At 37.9% G+C, this 24729-nt stretch overlaps 2 protein-coding genes across 2 annotated transcripts in view; one reads left to right on the plus strand and one right to left on the minus strand.

The window, feature by feature from the left end:
* DYTN (dystrotelin) overlaps positions 1 to 6862 on the plus strand; it is a 44571-nt gene extending 37709 nt beyond the window's left edge. Inside the window, 2 exon segments of the mRNA XM_010985456.3 lie at positions 226 to 745; positions 6725 to 6862. Coding sequence (XP_010983758.3) covers positions 226 to 745; positions 6725 to 6828 — 624 coding nt within the window. The 3' untranslated portion in view covers positions 6829 to 6862.
* A 2918-nt stretch (positions 6863 to 9780) lies between these two features.
* On the minus strand, positions 9781 to 15935 carry FAM237A (family with sequence similarity 237 member A). The gene is made up of 3 exons (XM_010985457.3): positions 15878 to 15935; positions 13794 to 14215; positions 9781 to 9920 (listed from the first exon to the last, which is right to left on the minus strand). The coding sequence occupies exons 2-3, from the start codon at positions 14203 to 14205 to the stop codon at positions 9781 to 9783; spliced, it is 552 nt and encodes a 183-aa protein (XP_010983759.1). The 5' UTR covers positions 14206 to 14215; positions 15878 to 15935.
* Positions 15936 to 24729: the final 8794 nt, after the last annotated feature.

A 24729-nucleotide genomic window follows, 5' to 3' on the forward strand; every position in this document is an offset into this window, starting at 1 on the left:
CTTATCATTATTTGCCATGATATTTTAGAATCTGAGCTTTTCTAGCTTTTGTAGGCAGTTTTAAGTCAACATTAAATTAACAGTATAAAATAAAATTAATAGTAATTATTTAGAGACAAAAAAATCTTGCATTAATATTTCCTGTTGGAATATTAAAAATTTAATGCATAATGAGAAAGTAAGATAAATGTTCATTTCTTCATAAATAAAATTTTCTTTATGCAGGCAATGTTGCAGCCCCTCCAACCTTCATCTTTTTCCTGTCAAAATATGGTGGCCAAGGGTGACTGTGGAATAGGTGAAAAAAGGTTTTGGAAGGGAGGAGATTCTTCCCAGACCAAGGATGCCACTGAGGGGGATCCAGAGCAGGAAGCTCTTCCTAAGGCCTTGGCAATTGACAGAAGTCACCAAAGTCAAGCACGTGCAGGAGATGCTCTATCAAATTCAGAATCACCAGAGGTCGTTTTGCAGCCAAGGTCAACAGGTCAACAGCAGAGCACCAGGGCACAAAGCCAAGCACAAAAGACCATGAAGGAACTCTTTAGTTTCTTACCCAGTTCCCAGGAAAGACTGCTGCAGGACACCCCCCAAACTGCCCCTACTGAAATGAACAGTCCTGTTCTGGCACCTGCAGGAAGGAAACAGACAGTCAGTATCCAGAAGGCAAAGGATCAGGTAGAGGAAGAGGAACTGCAAGAATTGTTGTCAAAACTCATGGATGCCTTCACTCTAGAAATGCCTTCAGGTAAGGTTTTCACAATCCCTAGAGGATATTGATGGCCAGGGATTCAGGCTGCTTATTAAACACTTAATTCTGTAACATTAGCCCAATAGCTGCAATACAATCTAGTGAGTAACAGAGTTGTGAGTCTTTTGGACATGAGTAGCCGCTGTGAAATTGATTTTTGGTATTGCCTAATTGATAGGGTTATTGTGAGCATTAAAGGTGACAAACCAGATGAGATTTTAGTATAGCACCTGGCACATACCAAGAATTCAATAAATGCCTACTGTTTTGTTCTTGCAATTGCTGTTGCAATAGTATGAAAACACATAGAACTAGGAAACTTGATGTTATCATACAAAAATGGGAGTAAGAATGACACTCTTTCTAGAGGATAATTAAGATTTCTATATTATAAGTAGAACCAGCATCATCACTTTCATGAGCCATGACTCATTGTTAAATCTAAAGGCTGTATTTTTAATATTTCTTTTTTTCTAATTATAAATAATTTTTTTATTGAAGTACAGTCAGTTACAATGTGTCAGTTTCTGGTGTACAGCACAATGTCCCATTCATGCATAGACATACATGTATTCATTTTCATATTCTTTTTCACTTAATATTTCTTTACTATAGGAATTTCTTCTGTTTTGCAGTGACATTGTCTTATTTATGGGTAGAGTGTTTTGTGATGTTAACATAGCTCTATCTATATTTGTATCCATTTTTTAAGAAAGCCTAAGATCTATTTTTCTAAGATCCTTTATGTTGATGTGATCATCTAGAGACTTGATAAGACAAAGAATAACATTCTCATGTGTTTCTGCATCAGAGGAGGACTTCCCCAAATATTTCTGAGTTGGTGTATTAGTTTCCTAGGGCAGCCATTACAAAGTATCACAGATTGGATAGTTAAACAATTTAAAAAAATTTTTTTCTTACACTCCTGGAGGCCAGAAGTCTGAGATCAAGGAGTCAGCAGCATTGATGTCTTCTGAGGCCTCTCCCCTTGGCTTGTCGATGGCTGTCTTCTCCTTGTGTTCTTACACCAGCCTCCCTCTGTACATGGCCCTGCCCAAATCTCCTCTTCTCATAAGGACACTAGTCGTACTGGATTAGGACACAGCCAGATAACTTCACTCCACTTAATTAACTCCTGAAAGACTCTATCCCCAAATATAGTCCCATTCAGGGGCCGTGGGAGTAGGACTTCATATATAAATTGGGGGAGGGAGACACAATTCAGCCCATTATGGTCAGTGAGCTGTAAAATGAGAGCATAATGATGTTAGTTATATATTGAACTTGGTAAAGCCAAGCCAATGAAGTAATTACTTGGTGATTCTAAAAATCTTTACTATGAAAAGAGTTGGAGCTATAATCCTTGTATTGAAGAAAACAAGATCACAAAGACGCTAGAAGAATCAGACTGCCTGAGACAAAGACTGGATGGGAACTCCTTGTACCTGATTCTTACGCCAACACAGGACTCCACCCACCGTATATCCATCTAAATGTCACTGCTGTCATGATAAGCATTCAAAGCAAAGTCAATATCCACTTGACCTTTTTAGGAAAATTTCACATAAAAATTTAGCTTCTATTCTACAGACTCTTAGGATTTGACCTCTTCATCTTGTTTTAATTTTTTGTCTGTTTCTCCAACTGAGTTTATGAAAGCTGTGGGTTTTTAAAATATCGTATTGAGTCAGCCTTCACAAATGTAGTAGGCTATAGTGTACATTTCAGATTCTTAGTAAACTAGGTCTACTACACATATTTGGGAGACAATATCCCAAACACTGTGTGCATTTTGATACCTCAAAGGTCCATGCATATTTTAAATAACTTTATCGAGATACAGACACACAAACACACACACACACACACACACATCATTATGTCACTAAAACGGAAATCATGAAAAGGTAAAGGTTTTTTTTTTTTGAGTGATATAAGTTTATTTTTAAATTCAGATAATGCAATGATGTATAAAGATGCAATTAGCATTATCCAATCTTGTAGATAATATAAAAAATATGTCTCAAACAGTTTACCTCTGCTTTCATTTACAATTTAAAAAGAACCATTGAGATGCAGGAAGTATGCATTATTATACAAAAGTGTTTATGATATCAGCAGGGAAATGCACATTTTCCTTTTTGTTATTACGTAGTATTGTATACTTTGTGATGATTCAGCAAATACTGATAGACAAAATTTTAATTTATAGTCTTAGTTCTCTTATATCAGTTTTATTTTTTTGGAAATTTTAAGCATGGGATCTGTGCTAATCTTCCTGGCTACTGTTTACATTTATTAAACACTGTCACTCTACTCAAATATTTCTTATTAAGTTCGTATCCTTACTCAATCTAGTATTGAATATGATCCTGTTTGAAAACTGTACTTAGCCATTGGTGATATGGACTATAAAAATACCCCCCACAATCTATGCATGCCTACCAAAATTACACCAGACGTAATCAGAGACAGAAATGCGACAACCACACAGATGGAAAAGTAGAAAGGCAAACAAACTAAATGAAGGTATTGGCCATTTTTGTTTTATTTCTCTCTCTGTCACAGATGCATCATTTAACAGCAGGAAGTTTCTGATCATTTTTCTGTCCCAGTTTTTTATTTTTTTAATTTGAGAATTGTTGGCAAAGTTAGAAAGATCTATTGTTTGTAACATACCAAGATTTACTCAGTGTCAACAGACTCACCCAGTGCTGTGATTATCCTAGTAGCTGACTAGCCATTTGAGTTAGAGCTTTGCTAGGAAGTCAACACATTTTAGAAATTAAGATTGAACTTTATATGACTTAAGGCTTAATAAGATGAAAACAGCAAGCCTGTAGATCAGTTTGGGGGCAGTCATTGGCATAAACTGAGTAGAATCATTCAGCATCAAGATCTAGGATAACAGGACTTCGGGAGACCCAGAGAGCTTAATGGAAAAGAGACAGTGTGTAATATGGGGGGGTTCCCCAAACCACTTTAAATTCCAAACAATTCTTTTAAATAATCAGAAAACGCAGCTTGAATGTCAGCAAATTATAGAAAAAGAAAGAGCACTGCTTTTGTAACCTCAGGAAAGAGAAGTTCAGCACTTATTTAGAAGGTAGTCTTCTCAAATGCTGCCTGGGAATCCTAGGGTTATGTATGAAAATCTTGATGAATCTTTCTGTCTCTGTCATATGTATACATATATGACAGGTGTGTGTGTATATATATACATATATATATATATGAAAGTGGAAGTAAATTTTCTTGATGTGAAAAGATACACAGAGTTCCAACTTTAAGCTCCATGAAGGTTAAAAATAAAAATCTAGTTGGTTCATCATTCATTCACTCATTCTTTCTTCCTTCATTTATTCATTCAACAAATAGTCATCAAACTTTAACTACGTGCCAAGTGCTGTGCTGAGTGCTGGCACTCATTTTGAAAGGGGTAGATTTATGTTTTTAAAACACTCTAGCATTGTTGTAGAAAGTGGGTTGGCAAGGGAGTGAGCAAAGAGCCTGGGTAAAAGCCTGTTACAGTCTAGGCAAGTGACGGCGACTTGGACTGGGTGGATGGTGATACACTTATTGCATTGAGGAAAACTGGGAAAGCTGAGATGGAAGTCAGCAAATCAGGAGCTTTGTTTTGAACAGATTAAGTGTGAATTCCTTGAAGACATCCAGATGGAAATATCAGAGTGGAAATCAACATGTACAATCTGGAACCCAAGGGAGTGGTCTTGTCCAGAGTAGCTATTCAATACATATTGGTTTGCTTAATTAATTCTTGTTATAAGGAAGACACGGGCTCAGTATTTTAATTGCCAAAGGGGAGTACTTATAGGCTAGATAATCTAATACTTTTAAACCTCTACACCCATCATTCTGATAGCTTTCTCTCACATCCCTAATTCGTTCAGAGACCAGGTAGATTGTTAATTACATTCAAGTGAATTATTTTCCCATTGTGATTTCCTCTGGACTGTTGACTTCACAAGTATTTCCATCTCATTAGGCCTCCACCTGTATTCTGTACTAATTCAGCCCCTATATGTATGGAATTCCAAGTTCATGCCATGCAACGTGCTTGATGCTAGGTACATATCTTTGGCTGTTTTTAACATTTCAGAGGACTGAAGCTTCAAAATAAAACAACCAAACAAGAAAAAACCCTATGTATGAAATGAATTATTGCTTCTCTATTTCCTTATTGTTGTATTTAAAGTTCTGATAACTGTTGGCTGAGAAACACAATATCCTAAAATAAGTTTGCCTCTGGACAAGGTTTTTTATTCAGGCAATAAAATATTAATTTATTCAAGGTCCTTGTAGTTCTGGAACAGTGTTAAGGAATAGGCAGTAAAAAAGGCATGAGCCCTCTCCTCTCATGTTTGACAGAAAACAGCACAGATGGAGCCTCCATAAATCGTGGCACTAACGTGTATAACTAACAAAATAAACCTCTCCATGTTTTTATTTCCTGTGATCTTATTTCTTATTAATTACACCAACAATATTACACCACATGCTCATTGTAAAATTAAAATGCCTAAGCGCACAGATTTTTCATAAATGAATTCATCATCATGTCCTTCACTCCCTGCCACCTGTTTCTCTGAGGTAAACACTGCTGGAGTTTAATAGATTTTTCTTCAGACCTTTTTCTTCGCATATATGTGTCTTTACTTTCTCAACATGCATTAGATGGTACTTATTTTTGCTTTTGTCACTTGGCCAAATGCTAAGATGCTAGATGCTGAGCAGTGTCATTTTTTAAATGCTGCATAATATCCCAGGGTATAAACCTACCATTATTTATTTATTGCTGTGTAATTAAGTTGCTCCCAATTTTTTTATTGTTATCACAAGAATGTTTTGGTGAGTATCCTTATAGCATGTATCAGTGTACTCATAGGTAAATGTGCTTGTAGGATCAATTCTTAGAAATGGAACTCTTTGCTTAAAAATTATATGTATCAAACTTTTGGTTGAGAACTGCCAAAATGTAGCTCTTTCTACAGCACAATTCCTATTACAGCAGATCATAAGGGACCACTCAAACCATTAATCAGTAACTATAGAGTAGATGTCTCAAAGCATCGTCCCTGGACCAGCAAGTTTCAGTATCACCTGGGAACTTATTACTGGGGCCCCATCCCTGATATACTGTAGTAGTCAGAGTTCTCCAGAGAAACAGAACAAATAGGATTTATATATAGGTATCAAATGAGTTTTATTTTGAGGAATTGGCTCCCATGATTATGGAGGCTGACAAGTGCAAAGCTCATAGTCGGCAAGCCAGAGACCCAGAAGAGTTGGTTCCAATGCAAAAAGCAGCAGGCAGGCTTAAGCCTTAGGAAGAGATGATGCTTAGTTTTGAGTCCAAAGGCAAAAGAATACTCATGTCCTAGCTAGAAGGCAGTCAGGCAGAAGGAATTCTCTTACGCAGATTTTTTTTTTTCTATTCCGACCTTCAGTTGATCGGATGAGGTCCATCACATGAGGGAGAGCCATCTGCTTTACTCAGTCCACGAATTCAAATGTCGACCTCCTCCAGAAACACCTTCGCAGACATGCCCAGAATAATGTTTGATCAAATCGACATGTAAAATTAACCATCATGTATACTGAATCACAGAACTCTGAAAGTAGGACCTAGCAATCGATTTTAACATTCTCCGGGTGATTCTAACATACACCAGAGTTTGAAAACCACTGCCCTAGAGTGGGCTTTCTGGCTTACTTAGATTTGTGCCCAAAGTCATGGGAAAGTGCTCTTTAAGAACTCAAAACGTGGTTGGATTAGTGATCGATCATGGTAAATAATACCCATATCATACTCTAGCTAGCTTAGAGAGAGGGCATTGCCATCAGGAACTGAGGGGAGAGGAATTTTATTTCTCCTCTGTGCTACAGCTTTATCAAGATCGTCTTGAGAACCTACAGGTGCTTTCTCTGAAGGACTTTCCCGTTTGTTGATTTCAGGCCCCGAGTCTTCAGCACACACAGACCTGTATTGTGGAGCTGAGCGAGTGTGCAGGGCCTTCTCTGCCCTGATTGATCAGATCACCTTGCCTAACTTGAAGTGAAAAGGAGTCCAGGATCAAAGGCCCCTTGGGGTGATGACCAAATACATTTTCAAAATCGGTTTGAAAAGAATTAAGCCTTCTATCTTTCTCTCTGTCTGGTGTGAAGCATGAAGAAAATTGTATTTTTTAATCTCTGTACTCAGTGTGTCTTAGTTCTTTATAGCAAAGCCTTGGGAGCGAGGAGCGGTAGAAAGAAATGGAAAGAAGAGGTCAAGTTAAATCCAGATGTGCTGAGTTTCCAATAGAGGCCCATTTTTTGAATATGTTAGTCGGGAATATTCCAGTGTGTAATCTACAGGAATTCGTGCAACTGTCTTTTTCAACATCTAAATTACTGATTGGTGACCTGATTTTCTATCTAGATGCTCCTGCTGGAGAAGAGGTTTGGCAAAGTAGTACACACGCACGTGCGCACTCACACTCACATTTGAGTGCATGCAGAACTGGTGAGATCTGAATGAACTCTGTGGATTGTACCATGTCAATCTCCTGCTTGTGTTATTGCACTATAGCTATAGAAAATGTTACCATGGAGAGAAACTGGATGAGTGTATACAGGATATCTCTGTATTATTTTTTACTACTGCATATGAATCAATAATAATCTCAAAATAAATTTATTTTTAAAACATGTATGTTTCTCACTAAAACCCCACATGCAATGAGTTTGGCCAAAGTACCTGTGTACCTCCTTCCTCTGTGTGTATGATTAGAGTATAGATGCTTAATTTATAATGTCCAAAGTAACAGCTAACATTTTTTTTGACTGTGAGAGCACTTAGTTTCTAAGCACCGTGTATGTACTAACCATTTAAACCTCACAACAAACCTGGTAAGGAGATATCTCATTTTGTGAGAAAACTGAGGCTCATAGAGGGTCAGTAACTTGTCTGAAGTTATTCAGTCATTACTTGAAGTTGAGATTCAAACCCAGCTCCTGAATTGTACTCTAACCACTGCTTTGTACCGTCTCTCATTAGGTATTGCTATAGTTCCACTGTTTTAGCTGTAACTTGATGTGCAGTCCATGTTCCGTTCAGAGAGGCTGTGGACTCTTATTTATATGATCCATAATTTCTAGTACTGTTTCCAGAGTGAAATAATATCCAACTGGGAAGGACTGGGACTAGGTCATTTTTGTTCAGTCTCAGCCTAATATGTTTGAGTTTGCTTTTCAGTCCATCACAAATTTTTTTCCTTTGGCTTTATTGCTCAGCATAGTCACTCTCTTTCTTACTTCAAGTTTGATAAGATGCCCCAGAGCACTGTTCAGCAGGCTACAGCCCACAGGCGAAATCCTGCTCACTGCCTTCTTTGTGCAGTCTCTGAGCTAAGAGTGGTTATTGCATTTTTTTTAAATAATTGAAAAAACAAGTGAAGAATCATTTTTGTAACACTTGAAAATGGTATGGTGTCCAGGGGCAAAGCTTTGTTGGAACACCACCATGCTTATTTATTTACATGTTGTCCATGGATGCTTTCATTCTACAAAGGCAGAGTCGATTAGCTGTGCCAGAGACTGGGTGGCTGAAAAAGCATATAATATTTACTATCTGACCCTCTACAGAAAAATTGGCAGCCCCTGTTGTGTAGCACCAAGGTGGGAGAGGAGCAAAGGGCAGGCTCTTCTGCAAGCATTGCAAGAGTTCATCTTTTCAACAATTTAAAAGAGGTAATGCATTCATGTGATGGTTTTTAAGAATATAATGCAAGACATTACAGAAAGTAGCACAAAAGCGAAGCCATGAGCTATACAGAAATGGTAGCCGAAGAATGGCAGCTTTCAATGTGCTCATTCTTCCAACCGAGTAAAAGCTGAGGCTGGGCCCCCTCCCCAGGTCCTTCCCTAGACTTGCCTCCCTATTGTTAGGGTTTGGCTCATCTTCAGATGCAGCTGTGTCTTCTAATAATAACCCTTTGGATAAGATTTTTAGCTTAAGGAGGACCCTAAACCTTCAGTGAAAACATTTACTGAGGCTTCCTTTGGACCTGGGAAAAGTGAATTGCTTACATATCCAAAATTCAAACTCGTTGTCAATCATCAGTTTTAACAGTTGGAATGATTGGAGAGATGAGAGTAATTAGAGATAAAAATAGCATTGTGCCTGGAACTCAAGTAAATTTGCTAATTGGACTTTGCGGTGAACCTCATTCAGGCCTGGTCATTTTGAGGGAAAAGAAAAGGTTCTTTTCTTATAATGCTGTTTATTTTACTTTTAGTTTACTTTTCAATGCAAAGTGTGATCAATTATAGAGTTTTAATATTTACTCCAATAGAAAATATGCTAATTTGGAAATCATTTATACCTACTGCTATTTTATTAGAGTTTGGATGATCATTAATGGTAACATTAAATATGGAAATAAAAAGAATCCAATAACATCACTTGGGGTCCAGAGCTTTTATTAATTTTGTTTCTGTTAGAAGAATGCTTTATTCACCAGTTTTGTTTTGTTTTGTTTTGTTTGCTTCACTCAGTTCAAAATATTCAAAAATATTCTTTCAAACAAAATTCAGGTATCGCAGACCATCAGTAACTGGTAATTAGTAAATATCATCTCATTTGCCTGTGCATAAGCAATCCAGTGGTTAATGTCTTGGAAGTCATGCAGTGTATTCAAGTTAAATGCGTGGCACTCTAGTTGATTAACAATGTCAAGTATTTCAAAACAAATGATCAAAATGAATACAAAGGATCTGAGTAGCCGACCCCCTGCTCATCTTTGGAAGCTATTTTAACTCTTTCAGGCAGTGGGATGATCTGGCGGTAATGTTATCATTTGAAGGAACATGCTAGCAGCCAAAAAGATGAAACTAAGTGCTTGGAGAGAATGTGGCTTAATATCTATCTCTGGACACTCCCACCATTTCAAGTAAATAAATGATCAATAGTCAAGGAAAAAATATATATATATTTCTTTAAATTCCAAGATGTGAGTTAGCTCTGAGGTTTATTTTCTCTTAATTTCCAGGCCAGTGGTCACTTTCCCAGTGAACTTAGACCCATTCCTGCGTATGTGCATGCTTATCAAGTCTTCAATCAGCTCCTTCTTCTTTAGGGAAGGGATCCTTGGTTGCTCAGAATATGCACCTGGAAGTAGAGAAAAGGAACTAATTATTAGGTCACTAAATTATTTTCAGGTTAATTAAATGTCAATAACTTGGTTTTTAAAAAAAAGTTTGCTGTTTCTGCACTCGACTATCAAGATTCTGTATAAATGTATTGCAGAAGTGTATGATAAATTTATACTTATGCAAAGTTTTGTAGCTTACGAACTTTAGTTACATAATATAAATTAAGTAACTTATAATTAATACACTTCCTTGTTAATTAGTATGTATTAAGGTATATTCTTCTAATTAAAAAAGTGAAAATTGTCATTGTATAATTTTAATATAAATATATAAAGAAAAAAGTTTAAACCACCCATAATATAATCTTCCAGAGATAACCATAGTTTTATGCATACACATTTCATACCATAATTTAGTTTACCATTTACCATTACTATTACCATTACCATTACCCTGTTATGGAACATTTAGGTTATTTCCAAATTTTCTGTTGCTATAAATAGTATTGCAGAGAGCCTTCTACTGTATCATTGACTACATCTCTGAATGATTCCTTAGAATAGATCTCTAAATAAGTAATTTCTGAATATGTTGCTTAGGAAATTTTTCAGCGTGAGTAAAGTAGAAAATCAAACATTGGTGAATCTAGTTATATTTCTGAAGCATTGTTTTCCCTTCTGCTCAGGGTTTTAAAAAAATAAGCACTATGGACTCTTGCCAGCTAATTAGACACTGACTACAAACATCATCAAATTATAAACCTAAATTTTAATTTTCATGTCACGGAGGAAAGCAAAGACTCACAATTTTTCTAGACAATACAAACTGTCAGGCTCCAGCAGGCAAGTTTTTCTGTTCTTCTCAGGGGCAGAGCAAGATTTGTTGAAGGAAGAGACCATCATTTTTGATATAAACAACGATATACTTCAAAATCCCTTCATTTGTTTTGAAGCCTTTACTAGCCCACGAGTTAACCTCAACTCTGTTATTTTCTATTTGGGAGATGTTATCAGCCTACTCTTTCCCTAAATCAATTCTCTCTCTCTCTCTCTCTCTCTCTCTCTCTCTCTCTCTCTCTCTCTCTCTCTCTCTCTTGCTTTCACTCTGCCTTCTTGCAGCCCATCATAATTTACTAGTCAACCCTGACTAAACCCTCTACAATCACCCAAATATTTCAGCATTCAGTTATTAGCTCATATCTTTCCAGGTAAAATAGCAATGATTTCTTGAATCTTTTCTTCAGTGATGATATCTCTGGCCCTCAAATTTTTTGGAATTCTCATTTCTGGACCTCCTCTGTTTCTGCTTATCATTGTTATAAGCAGCCATAATGTCTAGGTCATCACTCAGCACAATAAACTGTCCTTAGAGTAAAGTTCTTCCAGATTCTTTCTATAGTTAAATGCATGCCCTTCATAGGTTTATAGAATCACAGAATATCAGCATGCAGGACCCAAACAGACTTTATGGACCATCCAATTCTTTTCACATTCCTCTTCTTCAGATGAAGACTCTGAGAAATAAATAAGTGAATTAACTTGCCCAAGGTTACATAGCTATTTGATATCTCTTGTTTTCATACTTGTTGACTCAATGTTAACAAAAATATTAACGTACAAAGTTATATAGGAATTTTGTGTTTTTATAAGGCATGATTCATAACAACATTTCTCAAGTGTATTTAAACAATTTAGCTTGAAGACATCAAAATAGCAAGAACCTTTTGGGGTATTATGTAGACACTTATTTTAGTTCTTCCCTTCTGCTCTGATGATGTGATTTCCCTGAGAACTATGGAAACAAACAACTCTTCACCCTCACCCCTATCCCAAACTAGTAGCATGTTAATTGCTTACGGACAAAAGAAAAAAATTAGTGGAGAATCTGTGCAGGTACATCCAGAGCCCAGGTGAGCCACTAGAGATTTAATCAAGCTCTTGAGATGAAAGCTCAATGTTCCTGCAACTATTTAACTTTCAGACATGGTGTCTTCTTGACCCAAGATCCTCTTTGACTGTGATGATACAATACAAACGGAAAGTCTTATTTCCTGGTCTGCAACAATTGTTTATGTCAAACATTAAAATAACTTCAATAAAGTGAAATGTTTACTCCTACTGCTTGCAAAACAACTCCAGGTAAACTTTGCAGACCAAATGGGTCAATCACAACTCTGTAGCAAGATGAAGAAATTGGCTTTCAAAGCTGAAGACAAATCTACTACTTTTATTTATAAACAAGATAGAAATGCCATGTTGAAGTACACTCAAAAAATTACATGTAGTCTCAGACTATTACGATAGCCTTGTTGCAAGCAAGCAAACTGAAAGCTGTTTTTGAGATTTTACATATATATAATTAATTACAACATATAGTTATATAATATAATGTATAATTATATTATATAATGCATAATTATGATCTATATATAGATAATTATTTTCATGTCAGGTTGAACAGAAATCTTATTATTTTCATTTATTCTATAGATATTTAAAGTAATTCAAAGTGAATGCAAAATACAAAAACAAGAAATATTGGTAGTAATTTGAGTATGACAGCTAAATAGGATAAGAATGGAAAAAAAGAGCCTACAGTACAGATGAAGAAAATATACAGTCCTTACTGATGATAATGTCTGGGCAGCCTCTGTTCAAAATATTTTTAAAATTTGGTAACCACATTTAAAGATATTCATTTTCTATTTCTGCTTTAGTAGTTTAGCTGCTAAAAGAATATTTCCTCTAAAGAAGGAAACTGGTTTAAGTGACAATAACACTTGCCAAAATAATAAATTTATCTATAATTAGTAGCAGTGGGTTACTTGGCTTTATGGATCAGCTAATCATGTATTTTTTGTTATTGAGGTTAAAACAAACTAGATGTTAAAAAGCTCTACAATATCTTGGGGAAAGATTGATCTAGAACTATTACTGTTAATTGCTATTTTAAAAGATATTTTACAGGAGTATATAACAGTTATCACAATAAAATGTACAAATGCAAAAATTGGGTATGCCTCAGTTTTCCACTAGTGCATTAATAGTTACTGCCACCCAAACAGCCCTCACTGGAAGCTCATTGGCTGAAACAACACCGAAAAAAGAGCAAAAACAGTATGAGTAAGGCTCATTTATCTCTTAGCTTACACACAGGGACTGATTTACCTTCATTCTAATTCTACAAAGGGTATTTCTTCTAGCCCCAGAGAAGATTGCTTTTGAATATAATATTTACTTCAGTGAAAATCTCTAAATTTGTAAGAAGGTCCAAATTTCTAAAAATTACTCAGCTTGCTAGAAGTTAATTATTTATTTGAGATTTGTTCAAAAAGCAATGAAGGGTGAATTTGCAAGCCAGCTGATTTTTCTACCATTTACATTATCAACTAAGTACATCTCAAGGAGTCCTTCTATGTACATGTTTATGGGGTTTGTTTTTTTTTTTTTCTGTTTAAAAGGGGCAAGAGCTTGTATGTTGTGAGTGTTCCCCAGACTTATATTCAAATCTTCCCAATTCCATAGCAAGTGAACACAGGTTTCAGGATAATTGAAAAAAATAATATTAATTTTGGGGCATCCCTTTATATCTTTATGTTGTATTTTAGGAATCATGCTTTTTCTTACTTGTCTTTCTGACTCTTTATTGCTGCTATTCATGTGAAGTATGAAGATAAGGACAATATGTTGATTAAAAAAAAAACAGCTAATACAAAATACAAAAGGAAGCGCTATCTATCTTCCTATCCCTGGTGTGCTCTTTGGGTTCACCCCTGAGAAGAATATATGTGACAATAGGTTCCCCTAAACCCATTTCCCTCTTTCTCACAATTCAGCACATTCATATTTGATTGACCCTTTCAAAAGACATGGGATCTGGGATTGACCACCTTGCTTTTTCTCTGTGTGCTGTGGATGCACTGCTGAGATCTTCCCTTCCTCTCCAGCCAGTTGCCTCCTTCCTAAGCCATGGTTTCTGGAAAGGACACAGTCCACATAGATGTCCCAGAAGAGTTGGGCCAGATCCCAAAACAATGCCCCATGCTTCAAGTTCTCAGACGACTTCAGGTAGATCATAAAATCCCAGAAACCTGAAACAGTGTTGGAAATTCGAGGCTTCCGCATTTCCAGGAGGAGCACTGAAGAAGATTCCCAGCACTGCGGATCAGCTTGGTTAAGAGCCAGCAGATCTGTCTGGCTATGACAGAAGAAAGGAGACACACAGCACATTCCCACAATGAGCAGGGAGGAGGTGAAACTCAAGGGGCGGTAGATCCCTCCTCTGTTCCCAGGATCAGCCATGGCCTTGAAACTGCACAAGATGGAAATACCTCGTATGAGTCCTGCATGTGCTCCACTCAAAAGAAAAATAATTATGCCTTAAAAAACCTTGGGGCCAGCAAAGGAAACATGTCATCATCTCTAGGAAAAGTCTTATCCTACTTCCCACATCATCAGCTCTAGTCTATCTAAAATGACTCATTGTTAAGCCAGGTAGTCTAAAACAAAAACATTTAGATTAAAAAATGATTATTCCTAAGATGTGTTCTTTTGTAAGATAAATAACTCAACTTGTCTTTCCCTATTACAGAGAAATGTAGTTTAAAAGAATATTAAGTGAAAAATTTCCATCTTGCTGCATGGCTTTTATTATTCTATAATACCATAATTTAGCCCAGCTATCCTAAGCCAGGGCTCCTATGCAATTAAGAATTTGAACATATTTTACCCTTTACCATATTTGAGCATATTTTCCTGTTAGAGTTTCTTTTATTATTAAAAAAAAAAGGGCAAAAGAATGGTAAAATGTTATAAATAAAAATAAACACAAGAGAGTGTGCTAAAAAAATATGGGAACCAAGGGATAATCAACCCATTAGAGTAGAATTAATAAGCATTTTATAAACACCTGAAATGTTCTGCAATTCTGACATAACTTTCAATAACATGATCTTTTTTCATTTTTCTCTTCTTGTTATAAATCTCAAGAATTTTAACAAAAATTATTTGCCTCTCATTCAACTTTTCTGGCTCTCAAAGCCTGCTGCAATAAAACCAAGGCATTTATACTCCACTTTGAAATTATTATGTTACACTTCAGACAAGTCCGATAAGAAATCAGTCCTTAAAAATAATAACTTAAATTCTTTTTTTCCCGGAAAAAAAGCTTATCCAGTTCTTCACAGACTATGCAAAAAGTGTATCGTGCTTAAACAATCCTAGTGTAAAGAAAAAACAGGAGAGCATATACAGCTCACTTTCAGTTTTATATTTCCAAACCTTTTAGATGTTAGTGTCATGAAAGCAAGCAAGTCACAGCTCATGGGAACATGTCTATATTGGAACATTTAAAGATAACACCGTAAGATAGAATCTTTCTCTTCTGTACAGTAGCAAAACATATTGAGGCTCTCTTAAATCGTTGTTTCAGAAACTGTCTTTGAACAGGCACATTCCTAAAGAGGCATGTTGAGATACAAGATTATTAAAAATGTTTCCTTTATATTTCAGATTATCTACACAGGAGCTCTACCTGAACAAAATCAAATTCAGTAAGTCCTCTTCTGAACTAAAATATCAAAGTCGGGGAGCCTCAAAAGTTGTTTTCCTTCGGGGACAAGTCAAAGCTGTCTGTGGTAAGTTTATTAGAAGCCCGAGGGCGGGACACTGCCCAGGGTACTGAAGTTGGCGTGTGCGGGACTCTCTGCTCGCGCCACAGTGCTCACATTGGCTCCGTCAGGTTTCCTTCCCTTCGGAGAGTCTTCCCCGAGCCTGGAAGTTCCTCAGCCTTGGGGTGCTGCTTGTGTCCCGCTATAAGCCCCGCGAAGTGCTCCCACGTCTCGACCCTGTACCTGGTTCCACAGCCTCACCTCCTCAGGGCGGAGCTGCCTGACTGAGACCCTCTGTGTTCCACTAGCCTTCTTACCCCGCGGCTTTACTCCCAGGTGGCAGAAGGGCACCCCTCTGCACTTACCTGCGCAGCCTTCTCTGTATTCCCTGGAATGCGTGGAGAGAAAATGCTCAGGCAGTTCCCTGAACGAGTGACGGCCCCCAGCTTCAGCGTCCTGAAGGCTACGATGCCTCTTAAGCAGTGGGAGTGCTCGGCGCCTCTTCGAGTCTACGTCAAACGCCGGAAAACTGCCGCCACCTCGCCCCCAAGTCCATCTCCCGCAGACTCCCCTTTCCTCCCTCCCCTGAAGATTCGCTTCGGGAAACATGCAGGCTTAGCCACACTCCTCATTGACCCTGACCCACACCCACCCTCCACCAGCGGAACTGAGCCCCCGTACGGTTTGGCTTCCTGGTCCTGCTTTGGGAGGCGTGACACTGCGGGCGGGAACTGAAAAGTTGGGACCCAGATCGGCGCCCGTCTAGGAGCCGATGGGGCTCCCCAGATCTCCCCTCTCCAGATGAACTTTGTTTGAGAATACGGTGATGGGAGGGAAGACCCAGGACTCAGGATCAAAGAAAGCATGGGGGCGCCCTCCCAGCGGTCAGTAGGCTCGGAGGAAATAGTGTGCACTTTGGAAACATCCCGGGTGTGAATTTCTCCTGCCTGCCTGTGGTCCTGGGCTGGGAAAAGAAAAACACCCCCGGGGCAAGGATATGGGTAGGGACGTGGCACGGCTGGAAGCTCCCCTCGACTGGGGACAGGAGACCTCCCCAGCCCTTATGTCCAGGCTCTCTGGCCTGGATCACCTCAGGAGCCCAGGTTGCTGTTAGCATTGCTTGTGCCAATCCACTGTTCTGAATTTCACAGCAGGATCCCTGCTTTCCAAGAAGAGAAAACGCTAGGGGTTCCCTTCTGTTCTCAACTCACAGCTAGTTACCACCCTTGTCAGGGGCTAGAGCCCTGTCACATTTGTGGGGCTCTGCTGAGCATTAACCCCACCCTAACTGAAACACACCCAGCTCAGGAGCCTGAGGCAAAAGCCTTACGTTTGCCAGTGTTTCTAGGTTTTGCCCCCACCTCAAAACTCTCTAAGCATCCTGAAAACCACTTGTAGTCTCCATTAACTGAAGTCTCCATTAACTGAACTGCCAGCTCAATAGTATCCATGGTTACCTTCCAGAGGGGCACAGGGAGGAAACCAGGCTTACAGCAAGGTTTACCAAAGACATGGGGAAACTTCCCCATACCCAAGTGATAGGAAGGAAGAGCTCTTGAGAGGATTCCTGAGGGGTTCTGAGCTTTTTCTCCTCCTCTGAAATCGGATGGAGTGTACTTGAGTTTCTCAATCTGTGAACTGAGCGTACTAATGTCCACTTCTATTTATCCTCTGAGGAAGTGGGGAAAGATCATGAGTGAGGTCTTTGACTTGCTTCCTGAATTTCAAGGAGCTCTCAGCCTCTTGGAGAAGATAATTAGAGGACCACACTGTGTGACCACAAGGAATAGAGAGAGACTAGCATGGAAGAACCCTGAGAAAGGGAAAGGAAAGAAGAGGCATAGAAGGCATCTTTGAGGAGGTGACTGGTGAGCTTCTTGAAGGAGTTGTACAGATGTCCTGGGGCCATAGGAAAGGGGATGATCTCCTTCAGGCAGAGAAGTCAGCATAAGCGAAGGTGTGAAAGGAGCACTCAAAGCAGTTCAGTGCTTCTGGGGAGCAAAGTCAAGAGAAGGAGCGTAGATAGAGGAAGAACAGAGGTAAGGATGTGGGGATTTAATTTTGGTTTTAGACATGTTGATAATAATTACATTATCCTTAAACATATGGGTGCATAAATATGCAGTGCTTACTTTATTTTCAAGACCAAACAAAGTCTCTGGACTCACAGAGCTTACACTGTAGTAGGGGTGGGAAAAGAAGAAGTATATTTATATATATAAAATGACTTGTGTTTTTAGTTTTTGTGTTGAACGATGAGCTATGTATCAAAAACACACAACTAGCTAATTAAATAAACAAATATAGCCATGTACAGGTCAGTAATTAGGGTTTCTCATTCTGAAGCCCAAGGAAAAATAGATGCACAATGAGTCAATTATGATTAGAAAAAAACAAATGATCACCAAGAAAAAGTAAAGAACTTCTCAGTAGTCCATATAAAATAGCTCCTCCGGGGAGGAGCTATTTTATATGGACTACTGAGAAGTTCTTCCTCATGAGGAGAAACTGGAGTAAAGATCTATTAAAGTGAATGAGTGCGTCAAGCATATACATGTGAGCAAATGCTCCAGGTGGGGCATAGGGGAAGGATAACAGCCTTGGGACAAGTGTGGCATGGTAAGAGTGTTTTCTGGGTATAGTGGTAGGAGATGAGGTCAGCGAGGCTGTCAGAAATCCACTCTGGTTGCTCAGTAGAGAACAGATCAGAGGGGCGCAAGGGCAGAGGCAGGGAGTCCAGTTAGGAGGCACTGCAGTAATCCAGATGCAATGTAAGAGTGGCTTAGATAAGGGTGGTAGCAGGGCAATTGGTGAAAGCGACCAGATTCTGGATATATTTTGCTGGTAGAAAGGAGAGGATTTATTGACAGACTGGATGTAGCGTGCAAGAAAAAGAGAAAAATTCAAGATTATGTCAAGCTTTGGGGGCTAAGCAAATGGAGGTTTGGAATAATCAACTAAAAGAGGAAAAATCGCTTGAGGAATAGGTTTGGGAAAGGGAAATCAAGAATTTGCTTTTCTACAAGGATATATTATACAGCACAGGGAAGAGAGCCAATGTTTTATAACCATTTTAATGGAGTATAATCTATAAAAATTTGCATCACTGCATTGTACATCTGAAACTAATATAATGCTGTAAATCAACTATACTTCAATTAGATTTAAAAAGGTGCTTTTCAACAGGTTAAGTTTGAGATGACTTCTCCAAATGGAGAAGCAGAATAGGCAAGGAAGAGGAGGGGACTAAAGACAAACACTTAGACAGCTCTCAGGAAAAAAGTCTAGATTTGGGATTTTGTCAACCTGTGGGCAATAGTTAAAAACCTCAGAGGAAACTGTGAAGTGGGTACAGTAATAGCCTACGGATAGAACTTGGGAAATGCCAATATTTACGTGATTAAGAAGTAGAGTGAAGAGGAACCAGGAGAAAGTGGTGTCTTGGAAATCAATGAGATAAAGATTTTCACAAAGACAGAGGAAACAAACCAGAGCACCCAGATTCAGAAAAGGAGGTCAATAAAATGAAGGCAAAGAATTTTTCATTGGCTCTTAAAACTAGGAGATCACCAAACTGCTTATCAGGGATAATTCTGACTGAGTGTTGGGGGAAAAGGGGTGAGCTGAGGCAGAAATGGAAAGTGAGGAAATGTAGACAGCCCCTGGGAAGCACTTTCTCTGAAGTTTAGAAAAGAAGAGGGAGAAGAATTGGAACAGGAGGCCAGGGGTTGGGTCTTTGTAATGTTTACAGGCTGAGGGAGAGAAACCAACAGAGAGGAAGGAGCTGAAATTCAAGAAAGAAGGACAAGTAACAATCTCAGAAGATGCAAGAAGCAATAGGAATAAGTGAATAAGGAGGAGCCAGTATTTGATAGAAGGGACAGCTTGCTGTCTGCACAAGGACGAAGGGAGGCTACCTCTGGGTATGGACACGTCTGTGGGTGGTATGGTCGGTGGGGAGCAGGAGTTGAGAGAGGGTGACTGATGATCTCACTTTTCTTAATGAAGAAAGGTGCATAGTTACAAATGGGGAATGGGGGAGGTATTAAATGGGGAACTTAAAGAGAGGGAAAAGGCTTTGGAATAATCTTTGAAAGGAAGAAGAAAGAGAAGAGAGGAAATAAGAGAGAAAAAGAGAGACTAAAGAAAGTACTAAATGTCCAGGCAAAGTTTGAGACCATGAAATTGTAACAGACCATTCTGCATGCCTGTGTGGTTTTTATGAGGTAGAATGGCATACAGATGAAGCTCCAAACTGCCTGGACTGGCACCCTATGTCCTTCCCGTGTCATAGTTCACTGATACCTAGATGCAATTTTTCACATTTAACACCACTGGAATCAGTATTTATCTATCAACCAATGGCACCTTACAATCAGAACTGCAACATTTTCTTTGCTTTTTTAAAAAAAATCAGATGCCTACAATTGATGGTGTCTTTGATTTGATGTAATACTTTGGACAAGTTACTTAACTCTTGCAAAGCAGTTTTCTTGCCTGTAAAATGGGCAACAATCTCCCTAATAGCTAGTGAAGATGAAACGAGATCATACACGGAAAATACTTAGAATGGTGCTGCATGTAGCAAGTACTTGATAAATGTTAGTTATTCTTTTTCTCCTGCAGTGCTCATCTGACTATATGTAGGAGGAAAGAGTAGTCGTGATTATGTTGATACAGTGTTAGAGATTTGTGGAGTAAATTCTGTTGAAGAAGGAGAGGGAAGCAAAGAAACCAAGGATATACACAGATTAGAAAAAGAAAAGAGATGGGGGTAGAGAGACGAAAGACTGGTTGGAAATGAAGAAAACCAGAGACTCATTGAAGGGGAAAAAAACAGGTGTTGGAGAAGTAAAGAAAGAGGGTACTGAAAAGCAGAGGGATTCTATTCAGGAAGAGGGATATTCAAGCGTCAGATTTTAGAGGTGGAGCAGCTCTAAATCCTGAGCACAACCTCTGCAGTGAGTGGCTGAAGCAGGATGAAGGTAAAGGCCATTGTAGTTGGGTTCCAACTTTGCTATAATAAGTCATAGTGAGATATAAGTGTAACAAGATAATAAATTGAGATGGTCACCCCAGCTTTACAGAAGCTGAGGGTGTATGGCCATTGTTATCCCAACCAGAATGCTTAGAACAGTTCTTGTCAATGGGAGCAAAGATCTTAAAAATAAAATTTTTGAAAAGCTTAGCTAGTGTCTGCTCAAACCACCGCCTTTTTTTTCAATATGATTACTTGGGACTGGAAGTCTTTAGTATAATTCTTATAATGCTGCACTGCAAAATAATGCTCTGATTAAACATTTCTCTTAAAACCGATTTACCAACTTGCACTTGAAAATTAAGTAGTCATCTTATTGAATATTTTTACTTAGAAGAAGATCCTAATAACTGTATACTCTGTTGTAACATACACTTGGAATTCCTTGGTTAGGGCACTTTGGAGAGATTCTTGGTAAGAAATATGTATCTTTAATCTGAACCTTACTAATAATTGCAAGAGGAAAATTGTACACTAATTCTTGCATTTAGATAAAAAGAAAGCCACCATTGAATTATTTGAATGAAACATTTAATACTCTGTTTAACATGAAAGGATGCCTAACTTGGTATCATCCCTGTAGTTTCATTTCCACAGACTAGTCTCTCTGTCTAACAATGACAAATACTTGATCAGCACCTACATTTTACAAAACGTTATTTTTGTACATATGGTCTCATGTGATCTTAAGGAAAACACATTTAATCCTCCTCTTTGCCCCCCAGCTTGCTGTTAAGAAATTTTCCTCGGGTCAGTTAGCTGGTAAGAGTTAGAACATGGTTCTGTTTCCAAAACTTGGCTTTATTCATTGTCATTTAACTGTCTTGAATAGTGTGCTTGTACAAACACATGCACTGTCTGTCATTCTCTATTCTCTTCACTGTATCCTTATCCTATCTTTATTCCCCTATTGGCTCCCCAATACAGCTGGGAGGGAGCAGATGGCAGGTCCAACTTACAGAGAGAAGAATTTTAGCAAGTTACATCTGGAAAAGTCCATTGCATCTTCATTCTGATTCGTTAAAAAATATTCAGGAAATCAATGGGTCATTTAAAATTACATGATGCTAAATAACTAGTCTGACTGGCATTTGTCGTCCAGAGAGTTGTTTCAGTTTTAAGCGGTTGCAGCCTAGGGCGAAGGAATGACTAGTTGAGAAGTAAATTGCAATTAGCTGAATGTGCCCCATGGGTAGATTTTCTGATTTTTGCCACTTGAAGCAATTCTCAAAGACATTAAAAAGGACTTCCGATTAATTTTAATGAAATTCGAGAGCAGTTATATAGATAGTTTGCATCTTCAGCAGTACATTAATTTGCAAATGATGGGGACAGCCTTTAAGAATAGGCTGCTTCTTTACCATTTAGGATCAGATAGTAAAAATAATTACTTTCTCTCATTCTTTTCTGCTTTTCCATCATTTGAAGATGGCAATAAACAAGGACAATTTCCTGGAATGCCCATTGGGGTAATTGGATGAGTCAGTCTTTAAGTATCAACAAATTCACAAGGACAAGTTGCAGTAAAGTAGTCAGATGATATTGGACATTGATTCTGAAACATGCAGAAGAGGAAAGTTACTTGGGGATTCAGGAAGAGTTCATTCATGTTTTTCCTACTTACACTAGTGAAGATACTGTAGTTATGATAATAGGTGTAGCGGTGGTTTCTTTCTAGAGTACTCCTCAAGGTACATCCATCTTTTGCCCATTCTTTCCAGTAGATTGCAAAGCCCATAAGGATTCTTGTGGCTGCATCACGTGTTGAGTTTATCTCTCTGCAATAATCCCAGCGGTTTGAGTGACCACTGTAAGTATCGGCTTTTCAGAATTGTCCCGTCACGTGGGCTACTCATTTCCAAAGGAGACCACACTACAACTGATTTGTTTTCCATACAAAGGCAACAATGACAAGGTCTAAGCTTTTAGCAACAGTAAGTTTTCTTCGATTATGGTGTAGCAAAAAACAATATAAAATCTTTACTTCAACATAATAGAAAGAGAAAAGTGATTCACATCTCAGAAAGCCAGAGGTCCAGTGACAATTAAGGACTTTTTCCAAAAAGAAAACATCCATGAAAAGACAAATAAGGACAAGGACCCTATGTTGAAGGCATAAAGCATCTTACAGTATGAGCAGGGCTCCTGGGATGAGGACCTTTTTCTTGACTCATGTGTGTCGAAGGGAGTTAGCTCTGCTTTGGTCTTGATTTCATCACAAGCTTGTTTATACTCCTCTTATATGTTACTACATCCTATTTGTTATACATACTTACCTGTCTCTCTTTACTTTCCCCCTCCCACCCCAACCAGCAGTGAGCTCATTCAGAGTGGGTATCATGTCTGACTACTCTCAGCTTTAGAGCCCAGCCCAACACACATATAATAACTTTTTTTTCTTCTTTCTTTTTTTTTATTGAAATATAGTCAGTTTACAATGTTACATCAATTTCTGGTGTATAACATAATGTTTTAGTCATACATATACATACATATATTCCTTTTCATATTCTTTTTCATTTTAAGGTTACTACAAGATACTGAATATAGTTCCCTGTGCTATACAGTAGAACCTTGTTGTTTATCTATTTTATATATAGTAGTTATTATCTGCAAATCTGGAACTCTTCTTAATGTTGGGTGAATTTATTTATGAGAATAGTCTTATTTTGAACCTAAGACTGGAGTAGTGAGTGTCAACTTTGCATTGATAAAATTTCTTTTTCATGTCTGGAAAAAGGAATCAAAAAGTCCATCAGCCAATTTAGGTTTTTCTTTCCTTTATCCAATGCCCAATTATTTTTTTATCATGCTTTTGTTGAATGGAAATACTGTGTTTTTGTTTTTGTTTTTGTTTTTTATTTTTTTAAACCCCATCCCCTGAAATGGGGTTTTTGATTAAAGGACTATAATCTAAAAGTTGATGCTAGTTATGAAAATATGAAATCATTTTCCCTGAGGAAAAGACATTTCTCATTCAATGACAAGATTTTAACTTTCCATCATTGGTAAAAAAGAGAAACATTCTAAATCTAGTTTGAGATCATTTTTGTATTTTACTTACCTAATAAGAAATCTGGAGGCATATGGTTATGACGTTAGTTGAGTGGCCCAAGAATATCAGGCCTATGTTTATCTGATTCCCTTAAACTACCCTCGGACTCACAGGTTAGTTGCCACAGCTCCAGACATCACATCCACACTCAAGGCAGGAAGTAGGTAGAATGGTTGTTTCAGCCCAGCCATATCTTGTTAATTTTTAACCAAGAAAGTAAAAGCATTTCTATAACCTTAATCAGTGGGCTAAGGCTTAGATTTATGTACTACAACTAGGTCACGTGGTCATTCATAGATACAAGTAAGTCTAGGAGAAAGTGCTCCAGTGGCAGACAGTAAAGTATTTTGTCTGGGTTGTTAAGAATGCCTTTTGGGGAAGCAATCAGCAAAGACAAACCCATGAGGCAATGTGGGCTGTTGGAAAATTCTGCGTGGAATAAATTCAGCTTTAACCCTAAATTGGGATAACCCAACCTCTGTTTATTTTCTTAGGTCTTAACTTCTTTATCTTAAAAATGGAAGTTTTAATATTAGTTACTAAACATTGCATATTTGAGAAATAGAAAATGCTGGTGAGAATACAGTGATGGTTGCATAAAGTACTTGGAGATGTATTTGAGAGTCTATTGTTTCTAGGACTCTGAGAAATCATTTCATTTCTCTTACGTATCAACATTCTCTGTAAATCAAATAGGTCCAATTGAATTATCTCAAAATTCTCTTCTGCTTTACCAATTTATTATTCTATGATTTGTGGCAATAATCTATTAATTGAATAAATGTTAAAAAATCCTAGAGTTTACCAAATTATTGAACTTGAGAATTAGAAGTGGTACAATCACTGTGGAAAGGAGTTAAACACTGATATACCCTATGAGTAGGCAATTACATCCCTCAGTATAAACAGAGAAATTCTTGTACACTAATACGTACAAGAATGCTCATAGAGACAATATTCATGTAGAAAATAGCCAGAAACAACTAAAGTGCCTTAAAAGTAGGGAATAAATAAATACATTGTAGTACGTTTGAGACAGGAGGGTAGGAGGCAGAGTGTAACTATTAAAAGAATGACACAGTAACTAGCACCAAGATGGTGGAAGACTCAACTCCCAGTAGACC

This window comes from Camelus dromedarius, chromosome 4 (genome assembly GCF_036321535.1).
Source record: "Camelus dromedarius isolate mCamDro1 chromosome 4, mCamDro1.pat, whole genome shotgun sequence".
Lineage (NCBI taxonomy): Eukaryota > Metazoa > Chordata > Mammalia > Artiodactyla > Camelidae > Camelus > Camelus dromedarius.

Coding starts and splice junctions, on each gene's coding strand:
- FAM237A (XM_010985457.3), bottom strand. CDS start 14,205: ATGGCTGATCCTGGGAACAGAGGAGGGATCTACCGCCCCTTGAGTTTC. Junction 9,921..13,793: donor GCACACAGAGAAAAAGCAAG/GTGGTCAATCCC, acceptor CTCTACTTCCAG/GTGCATATTCTGAGCAACCA.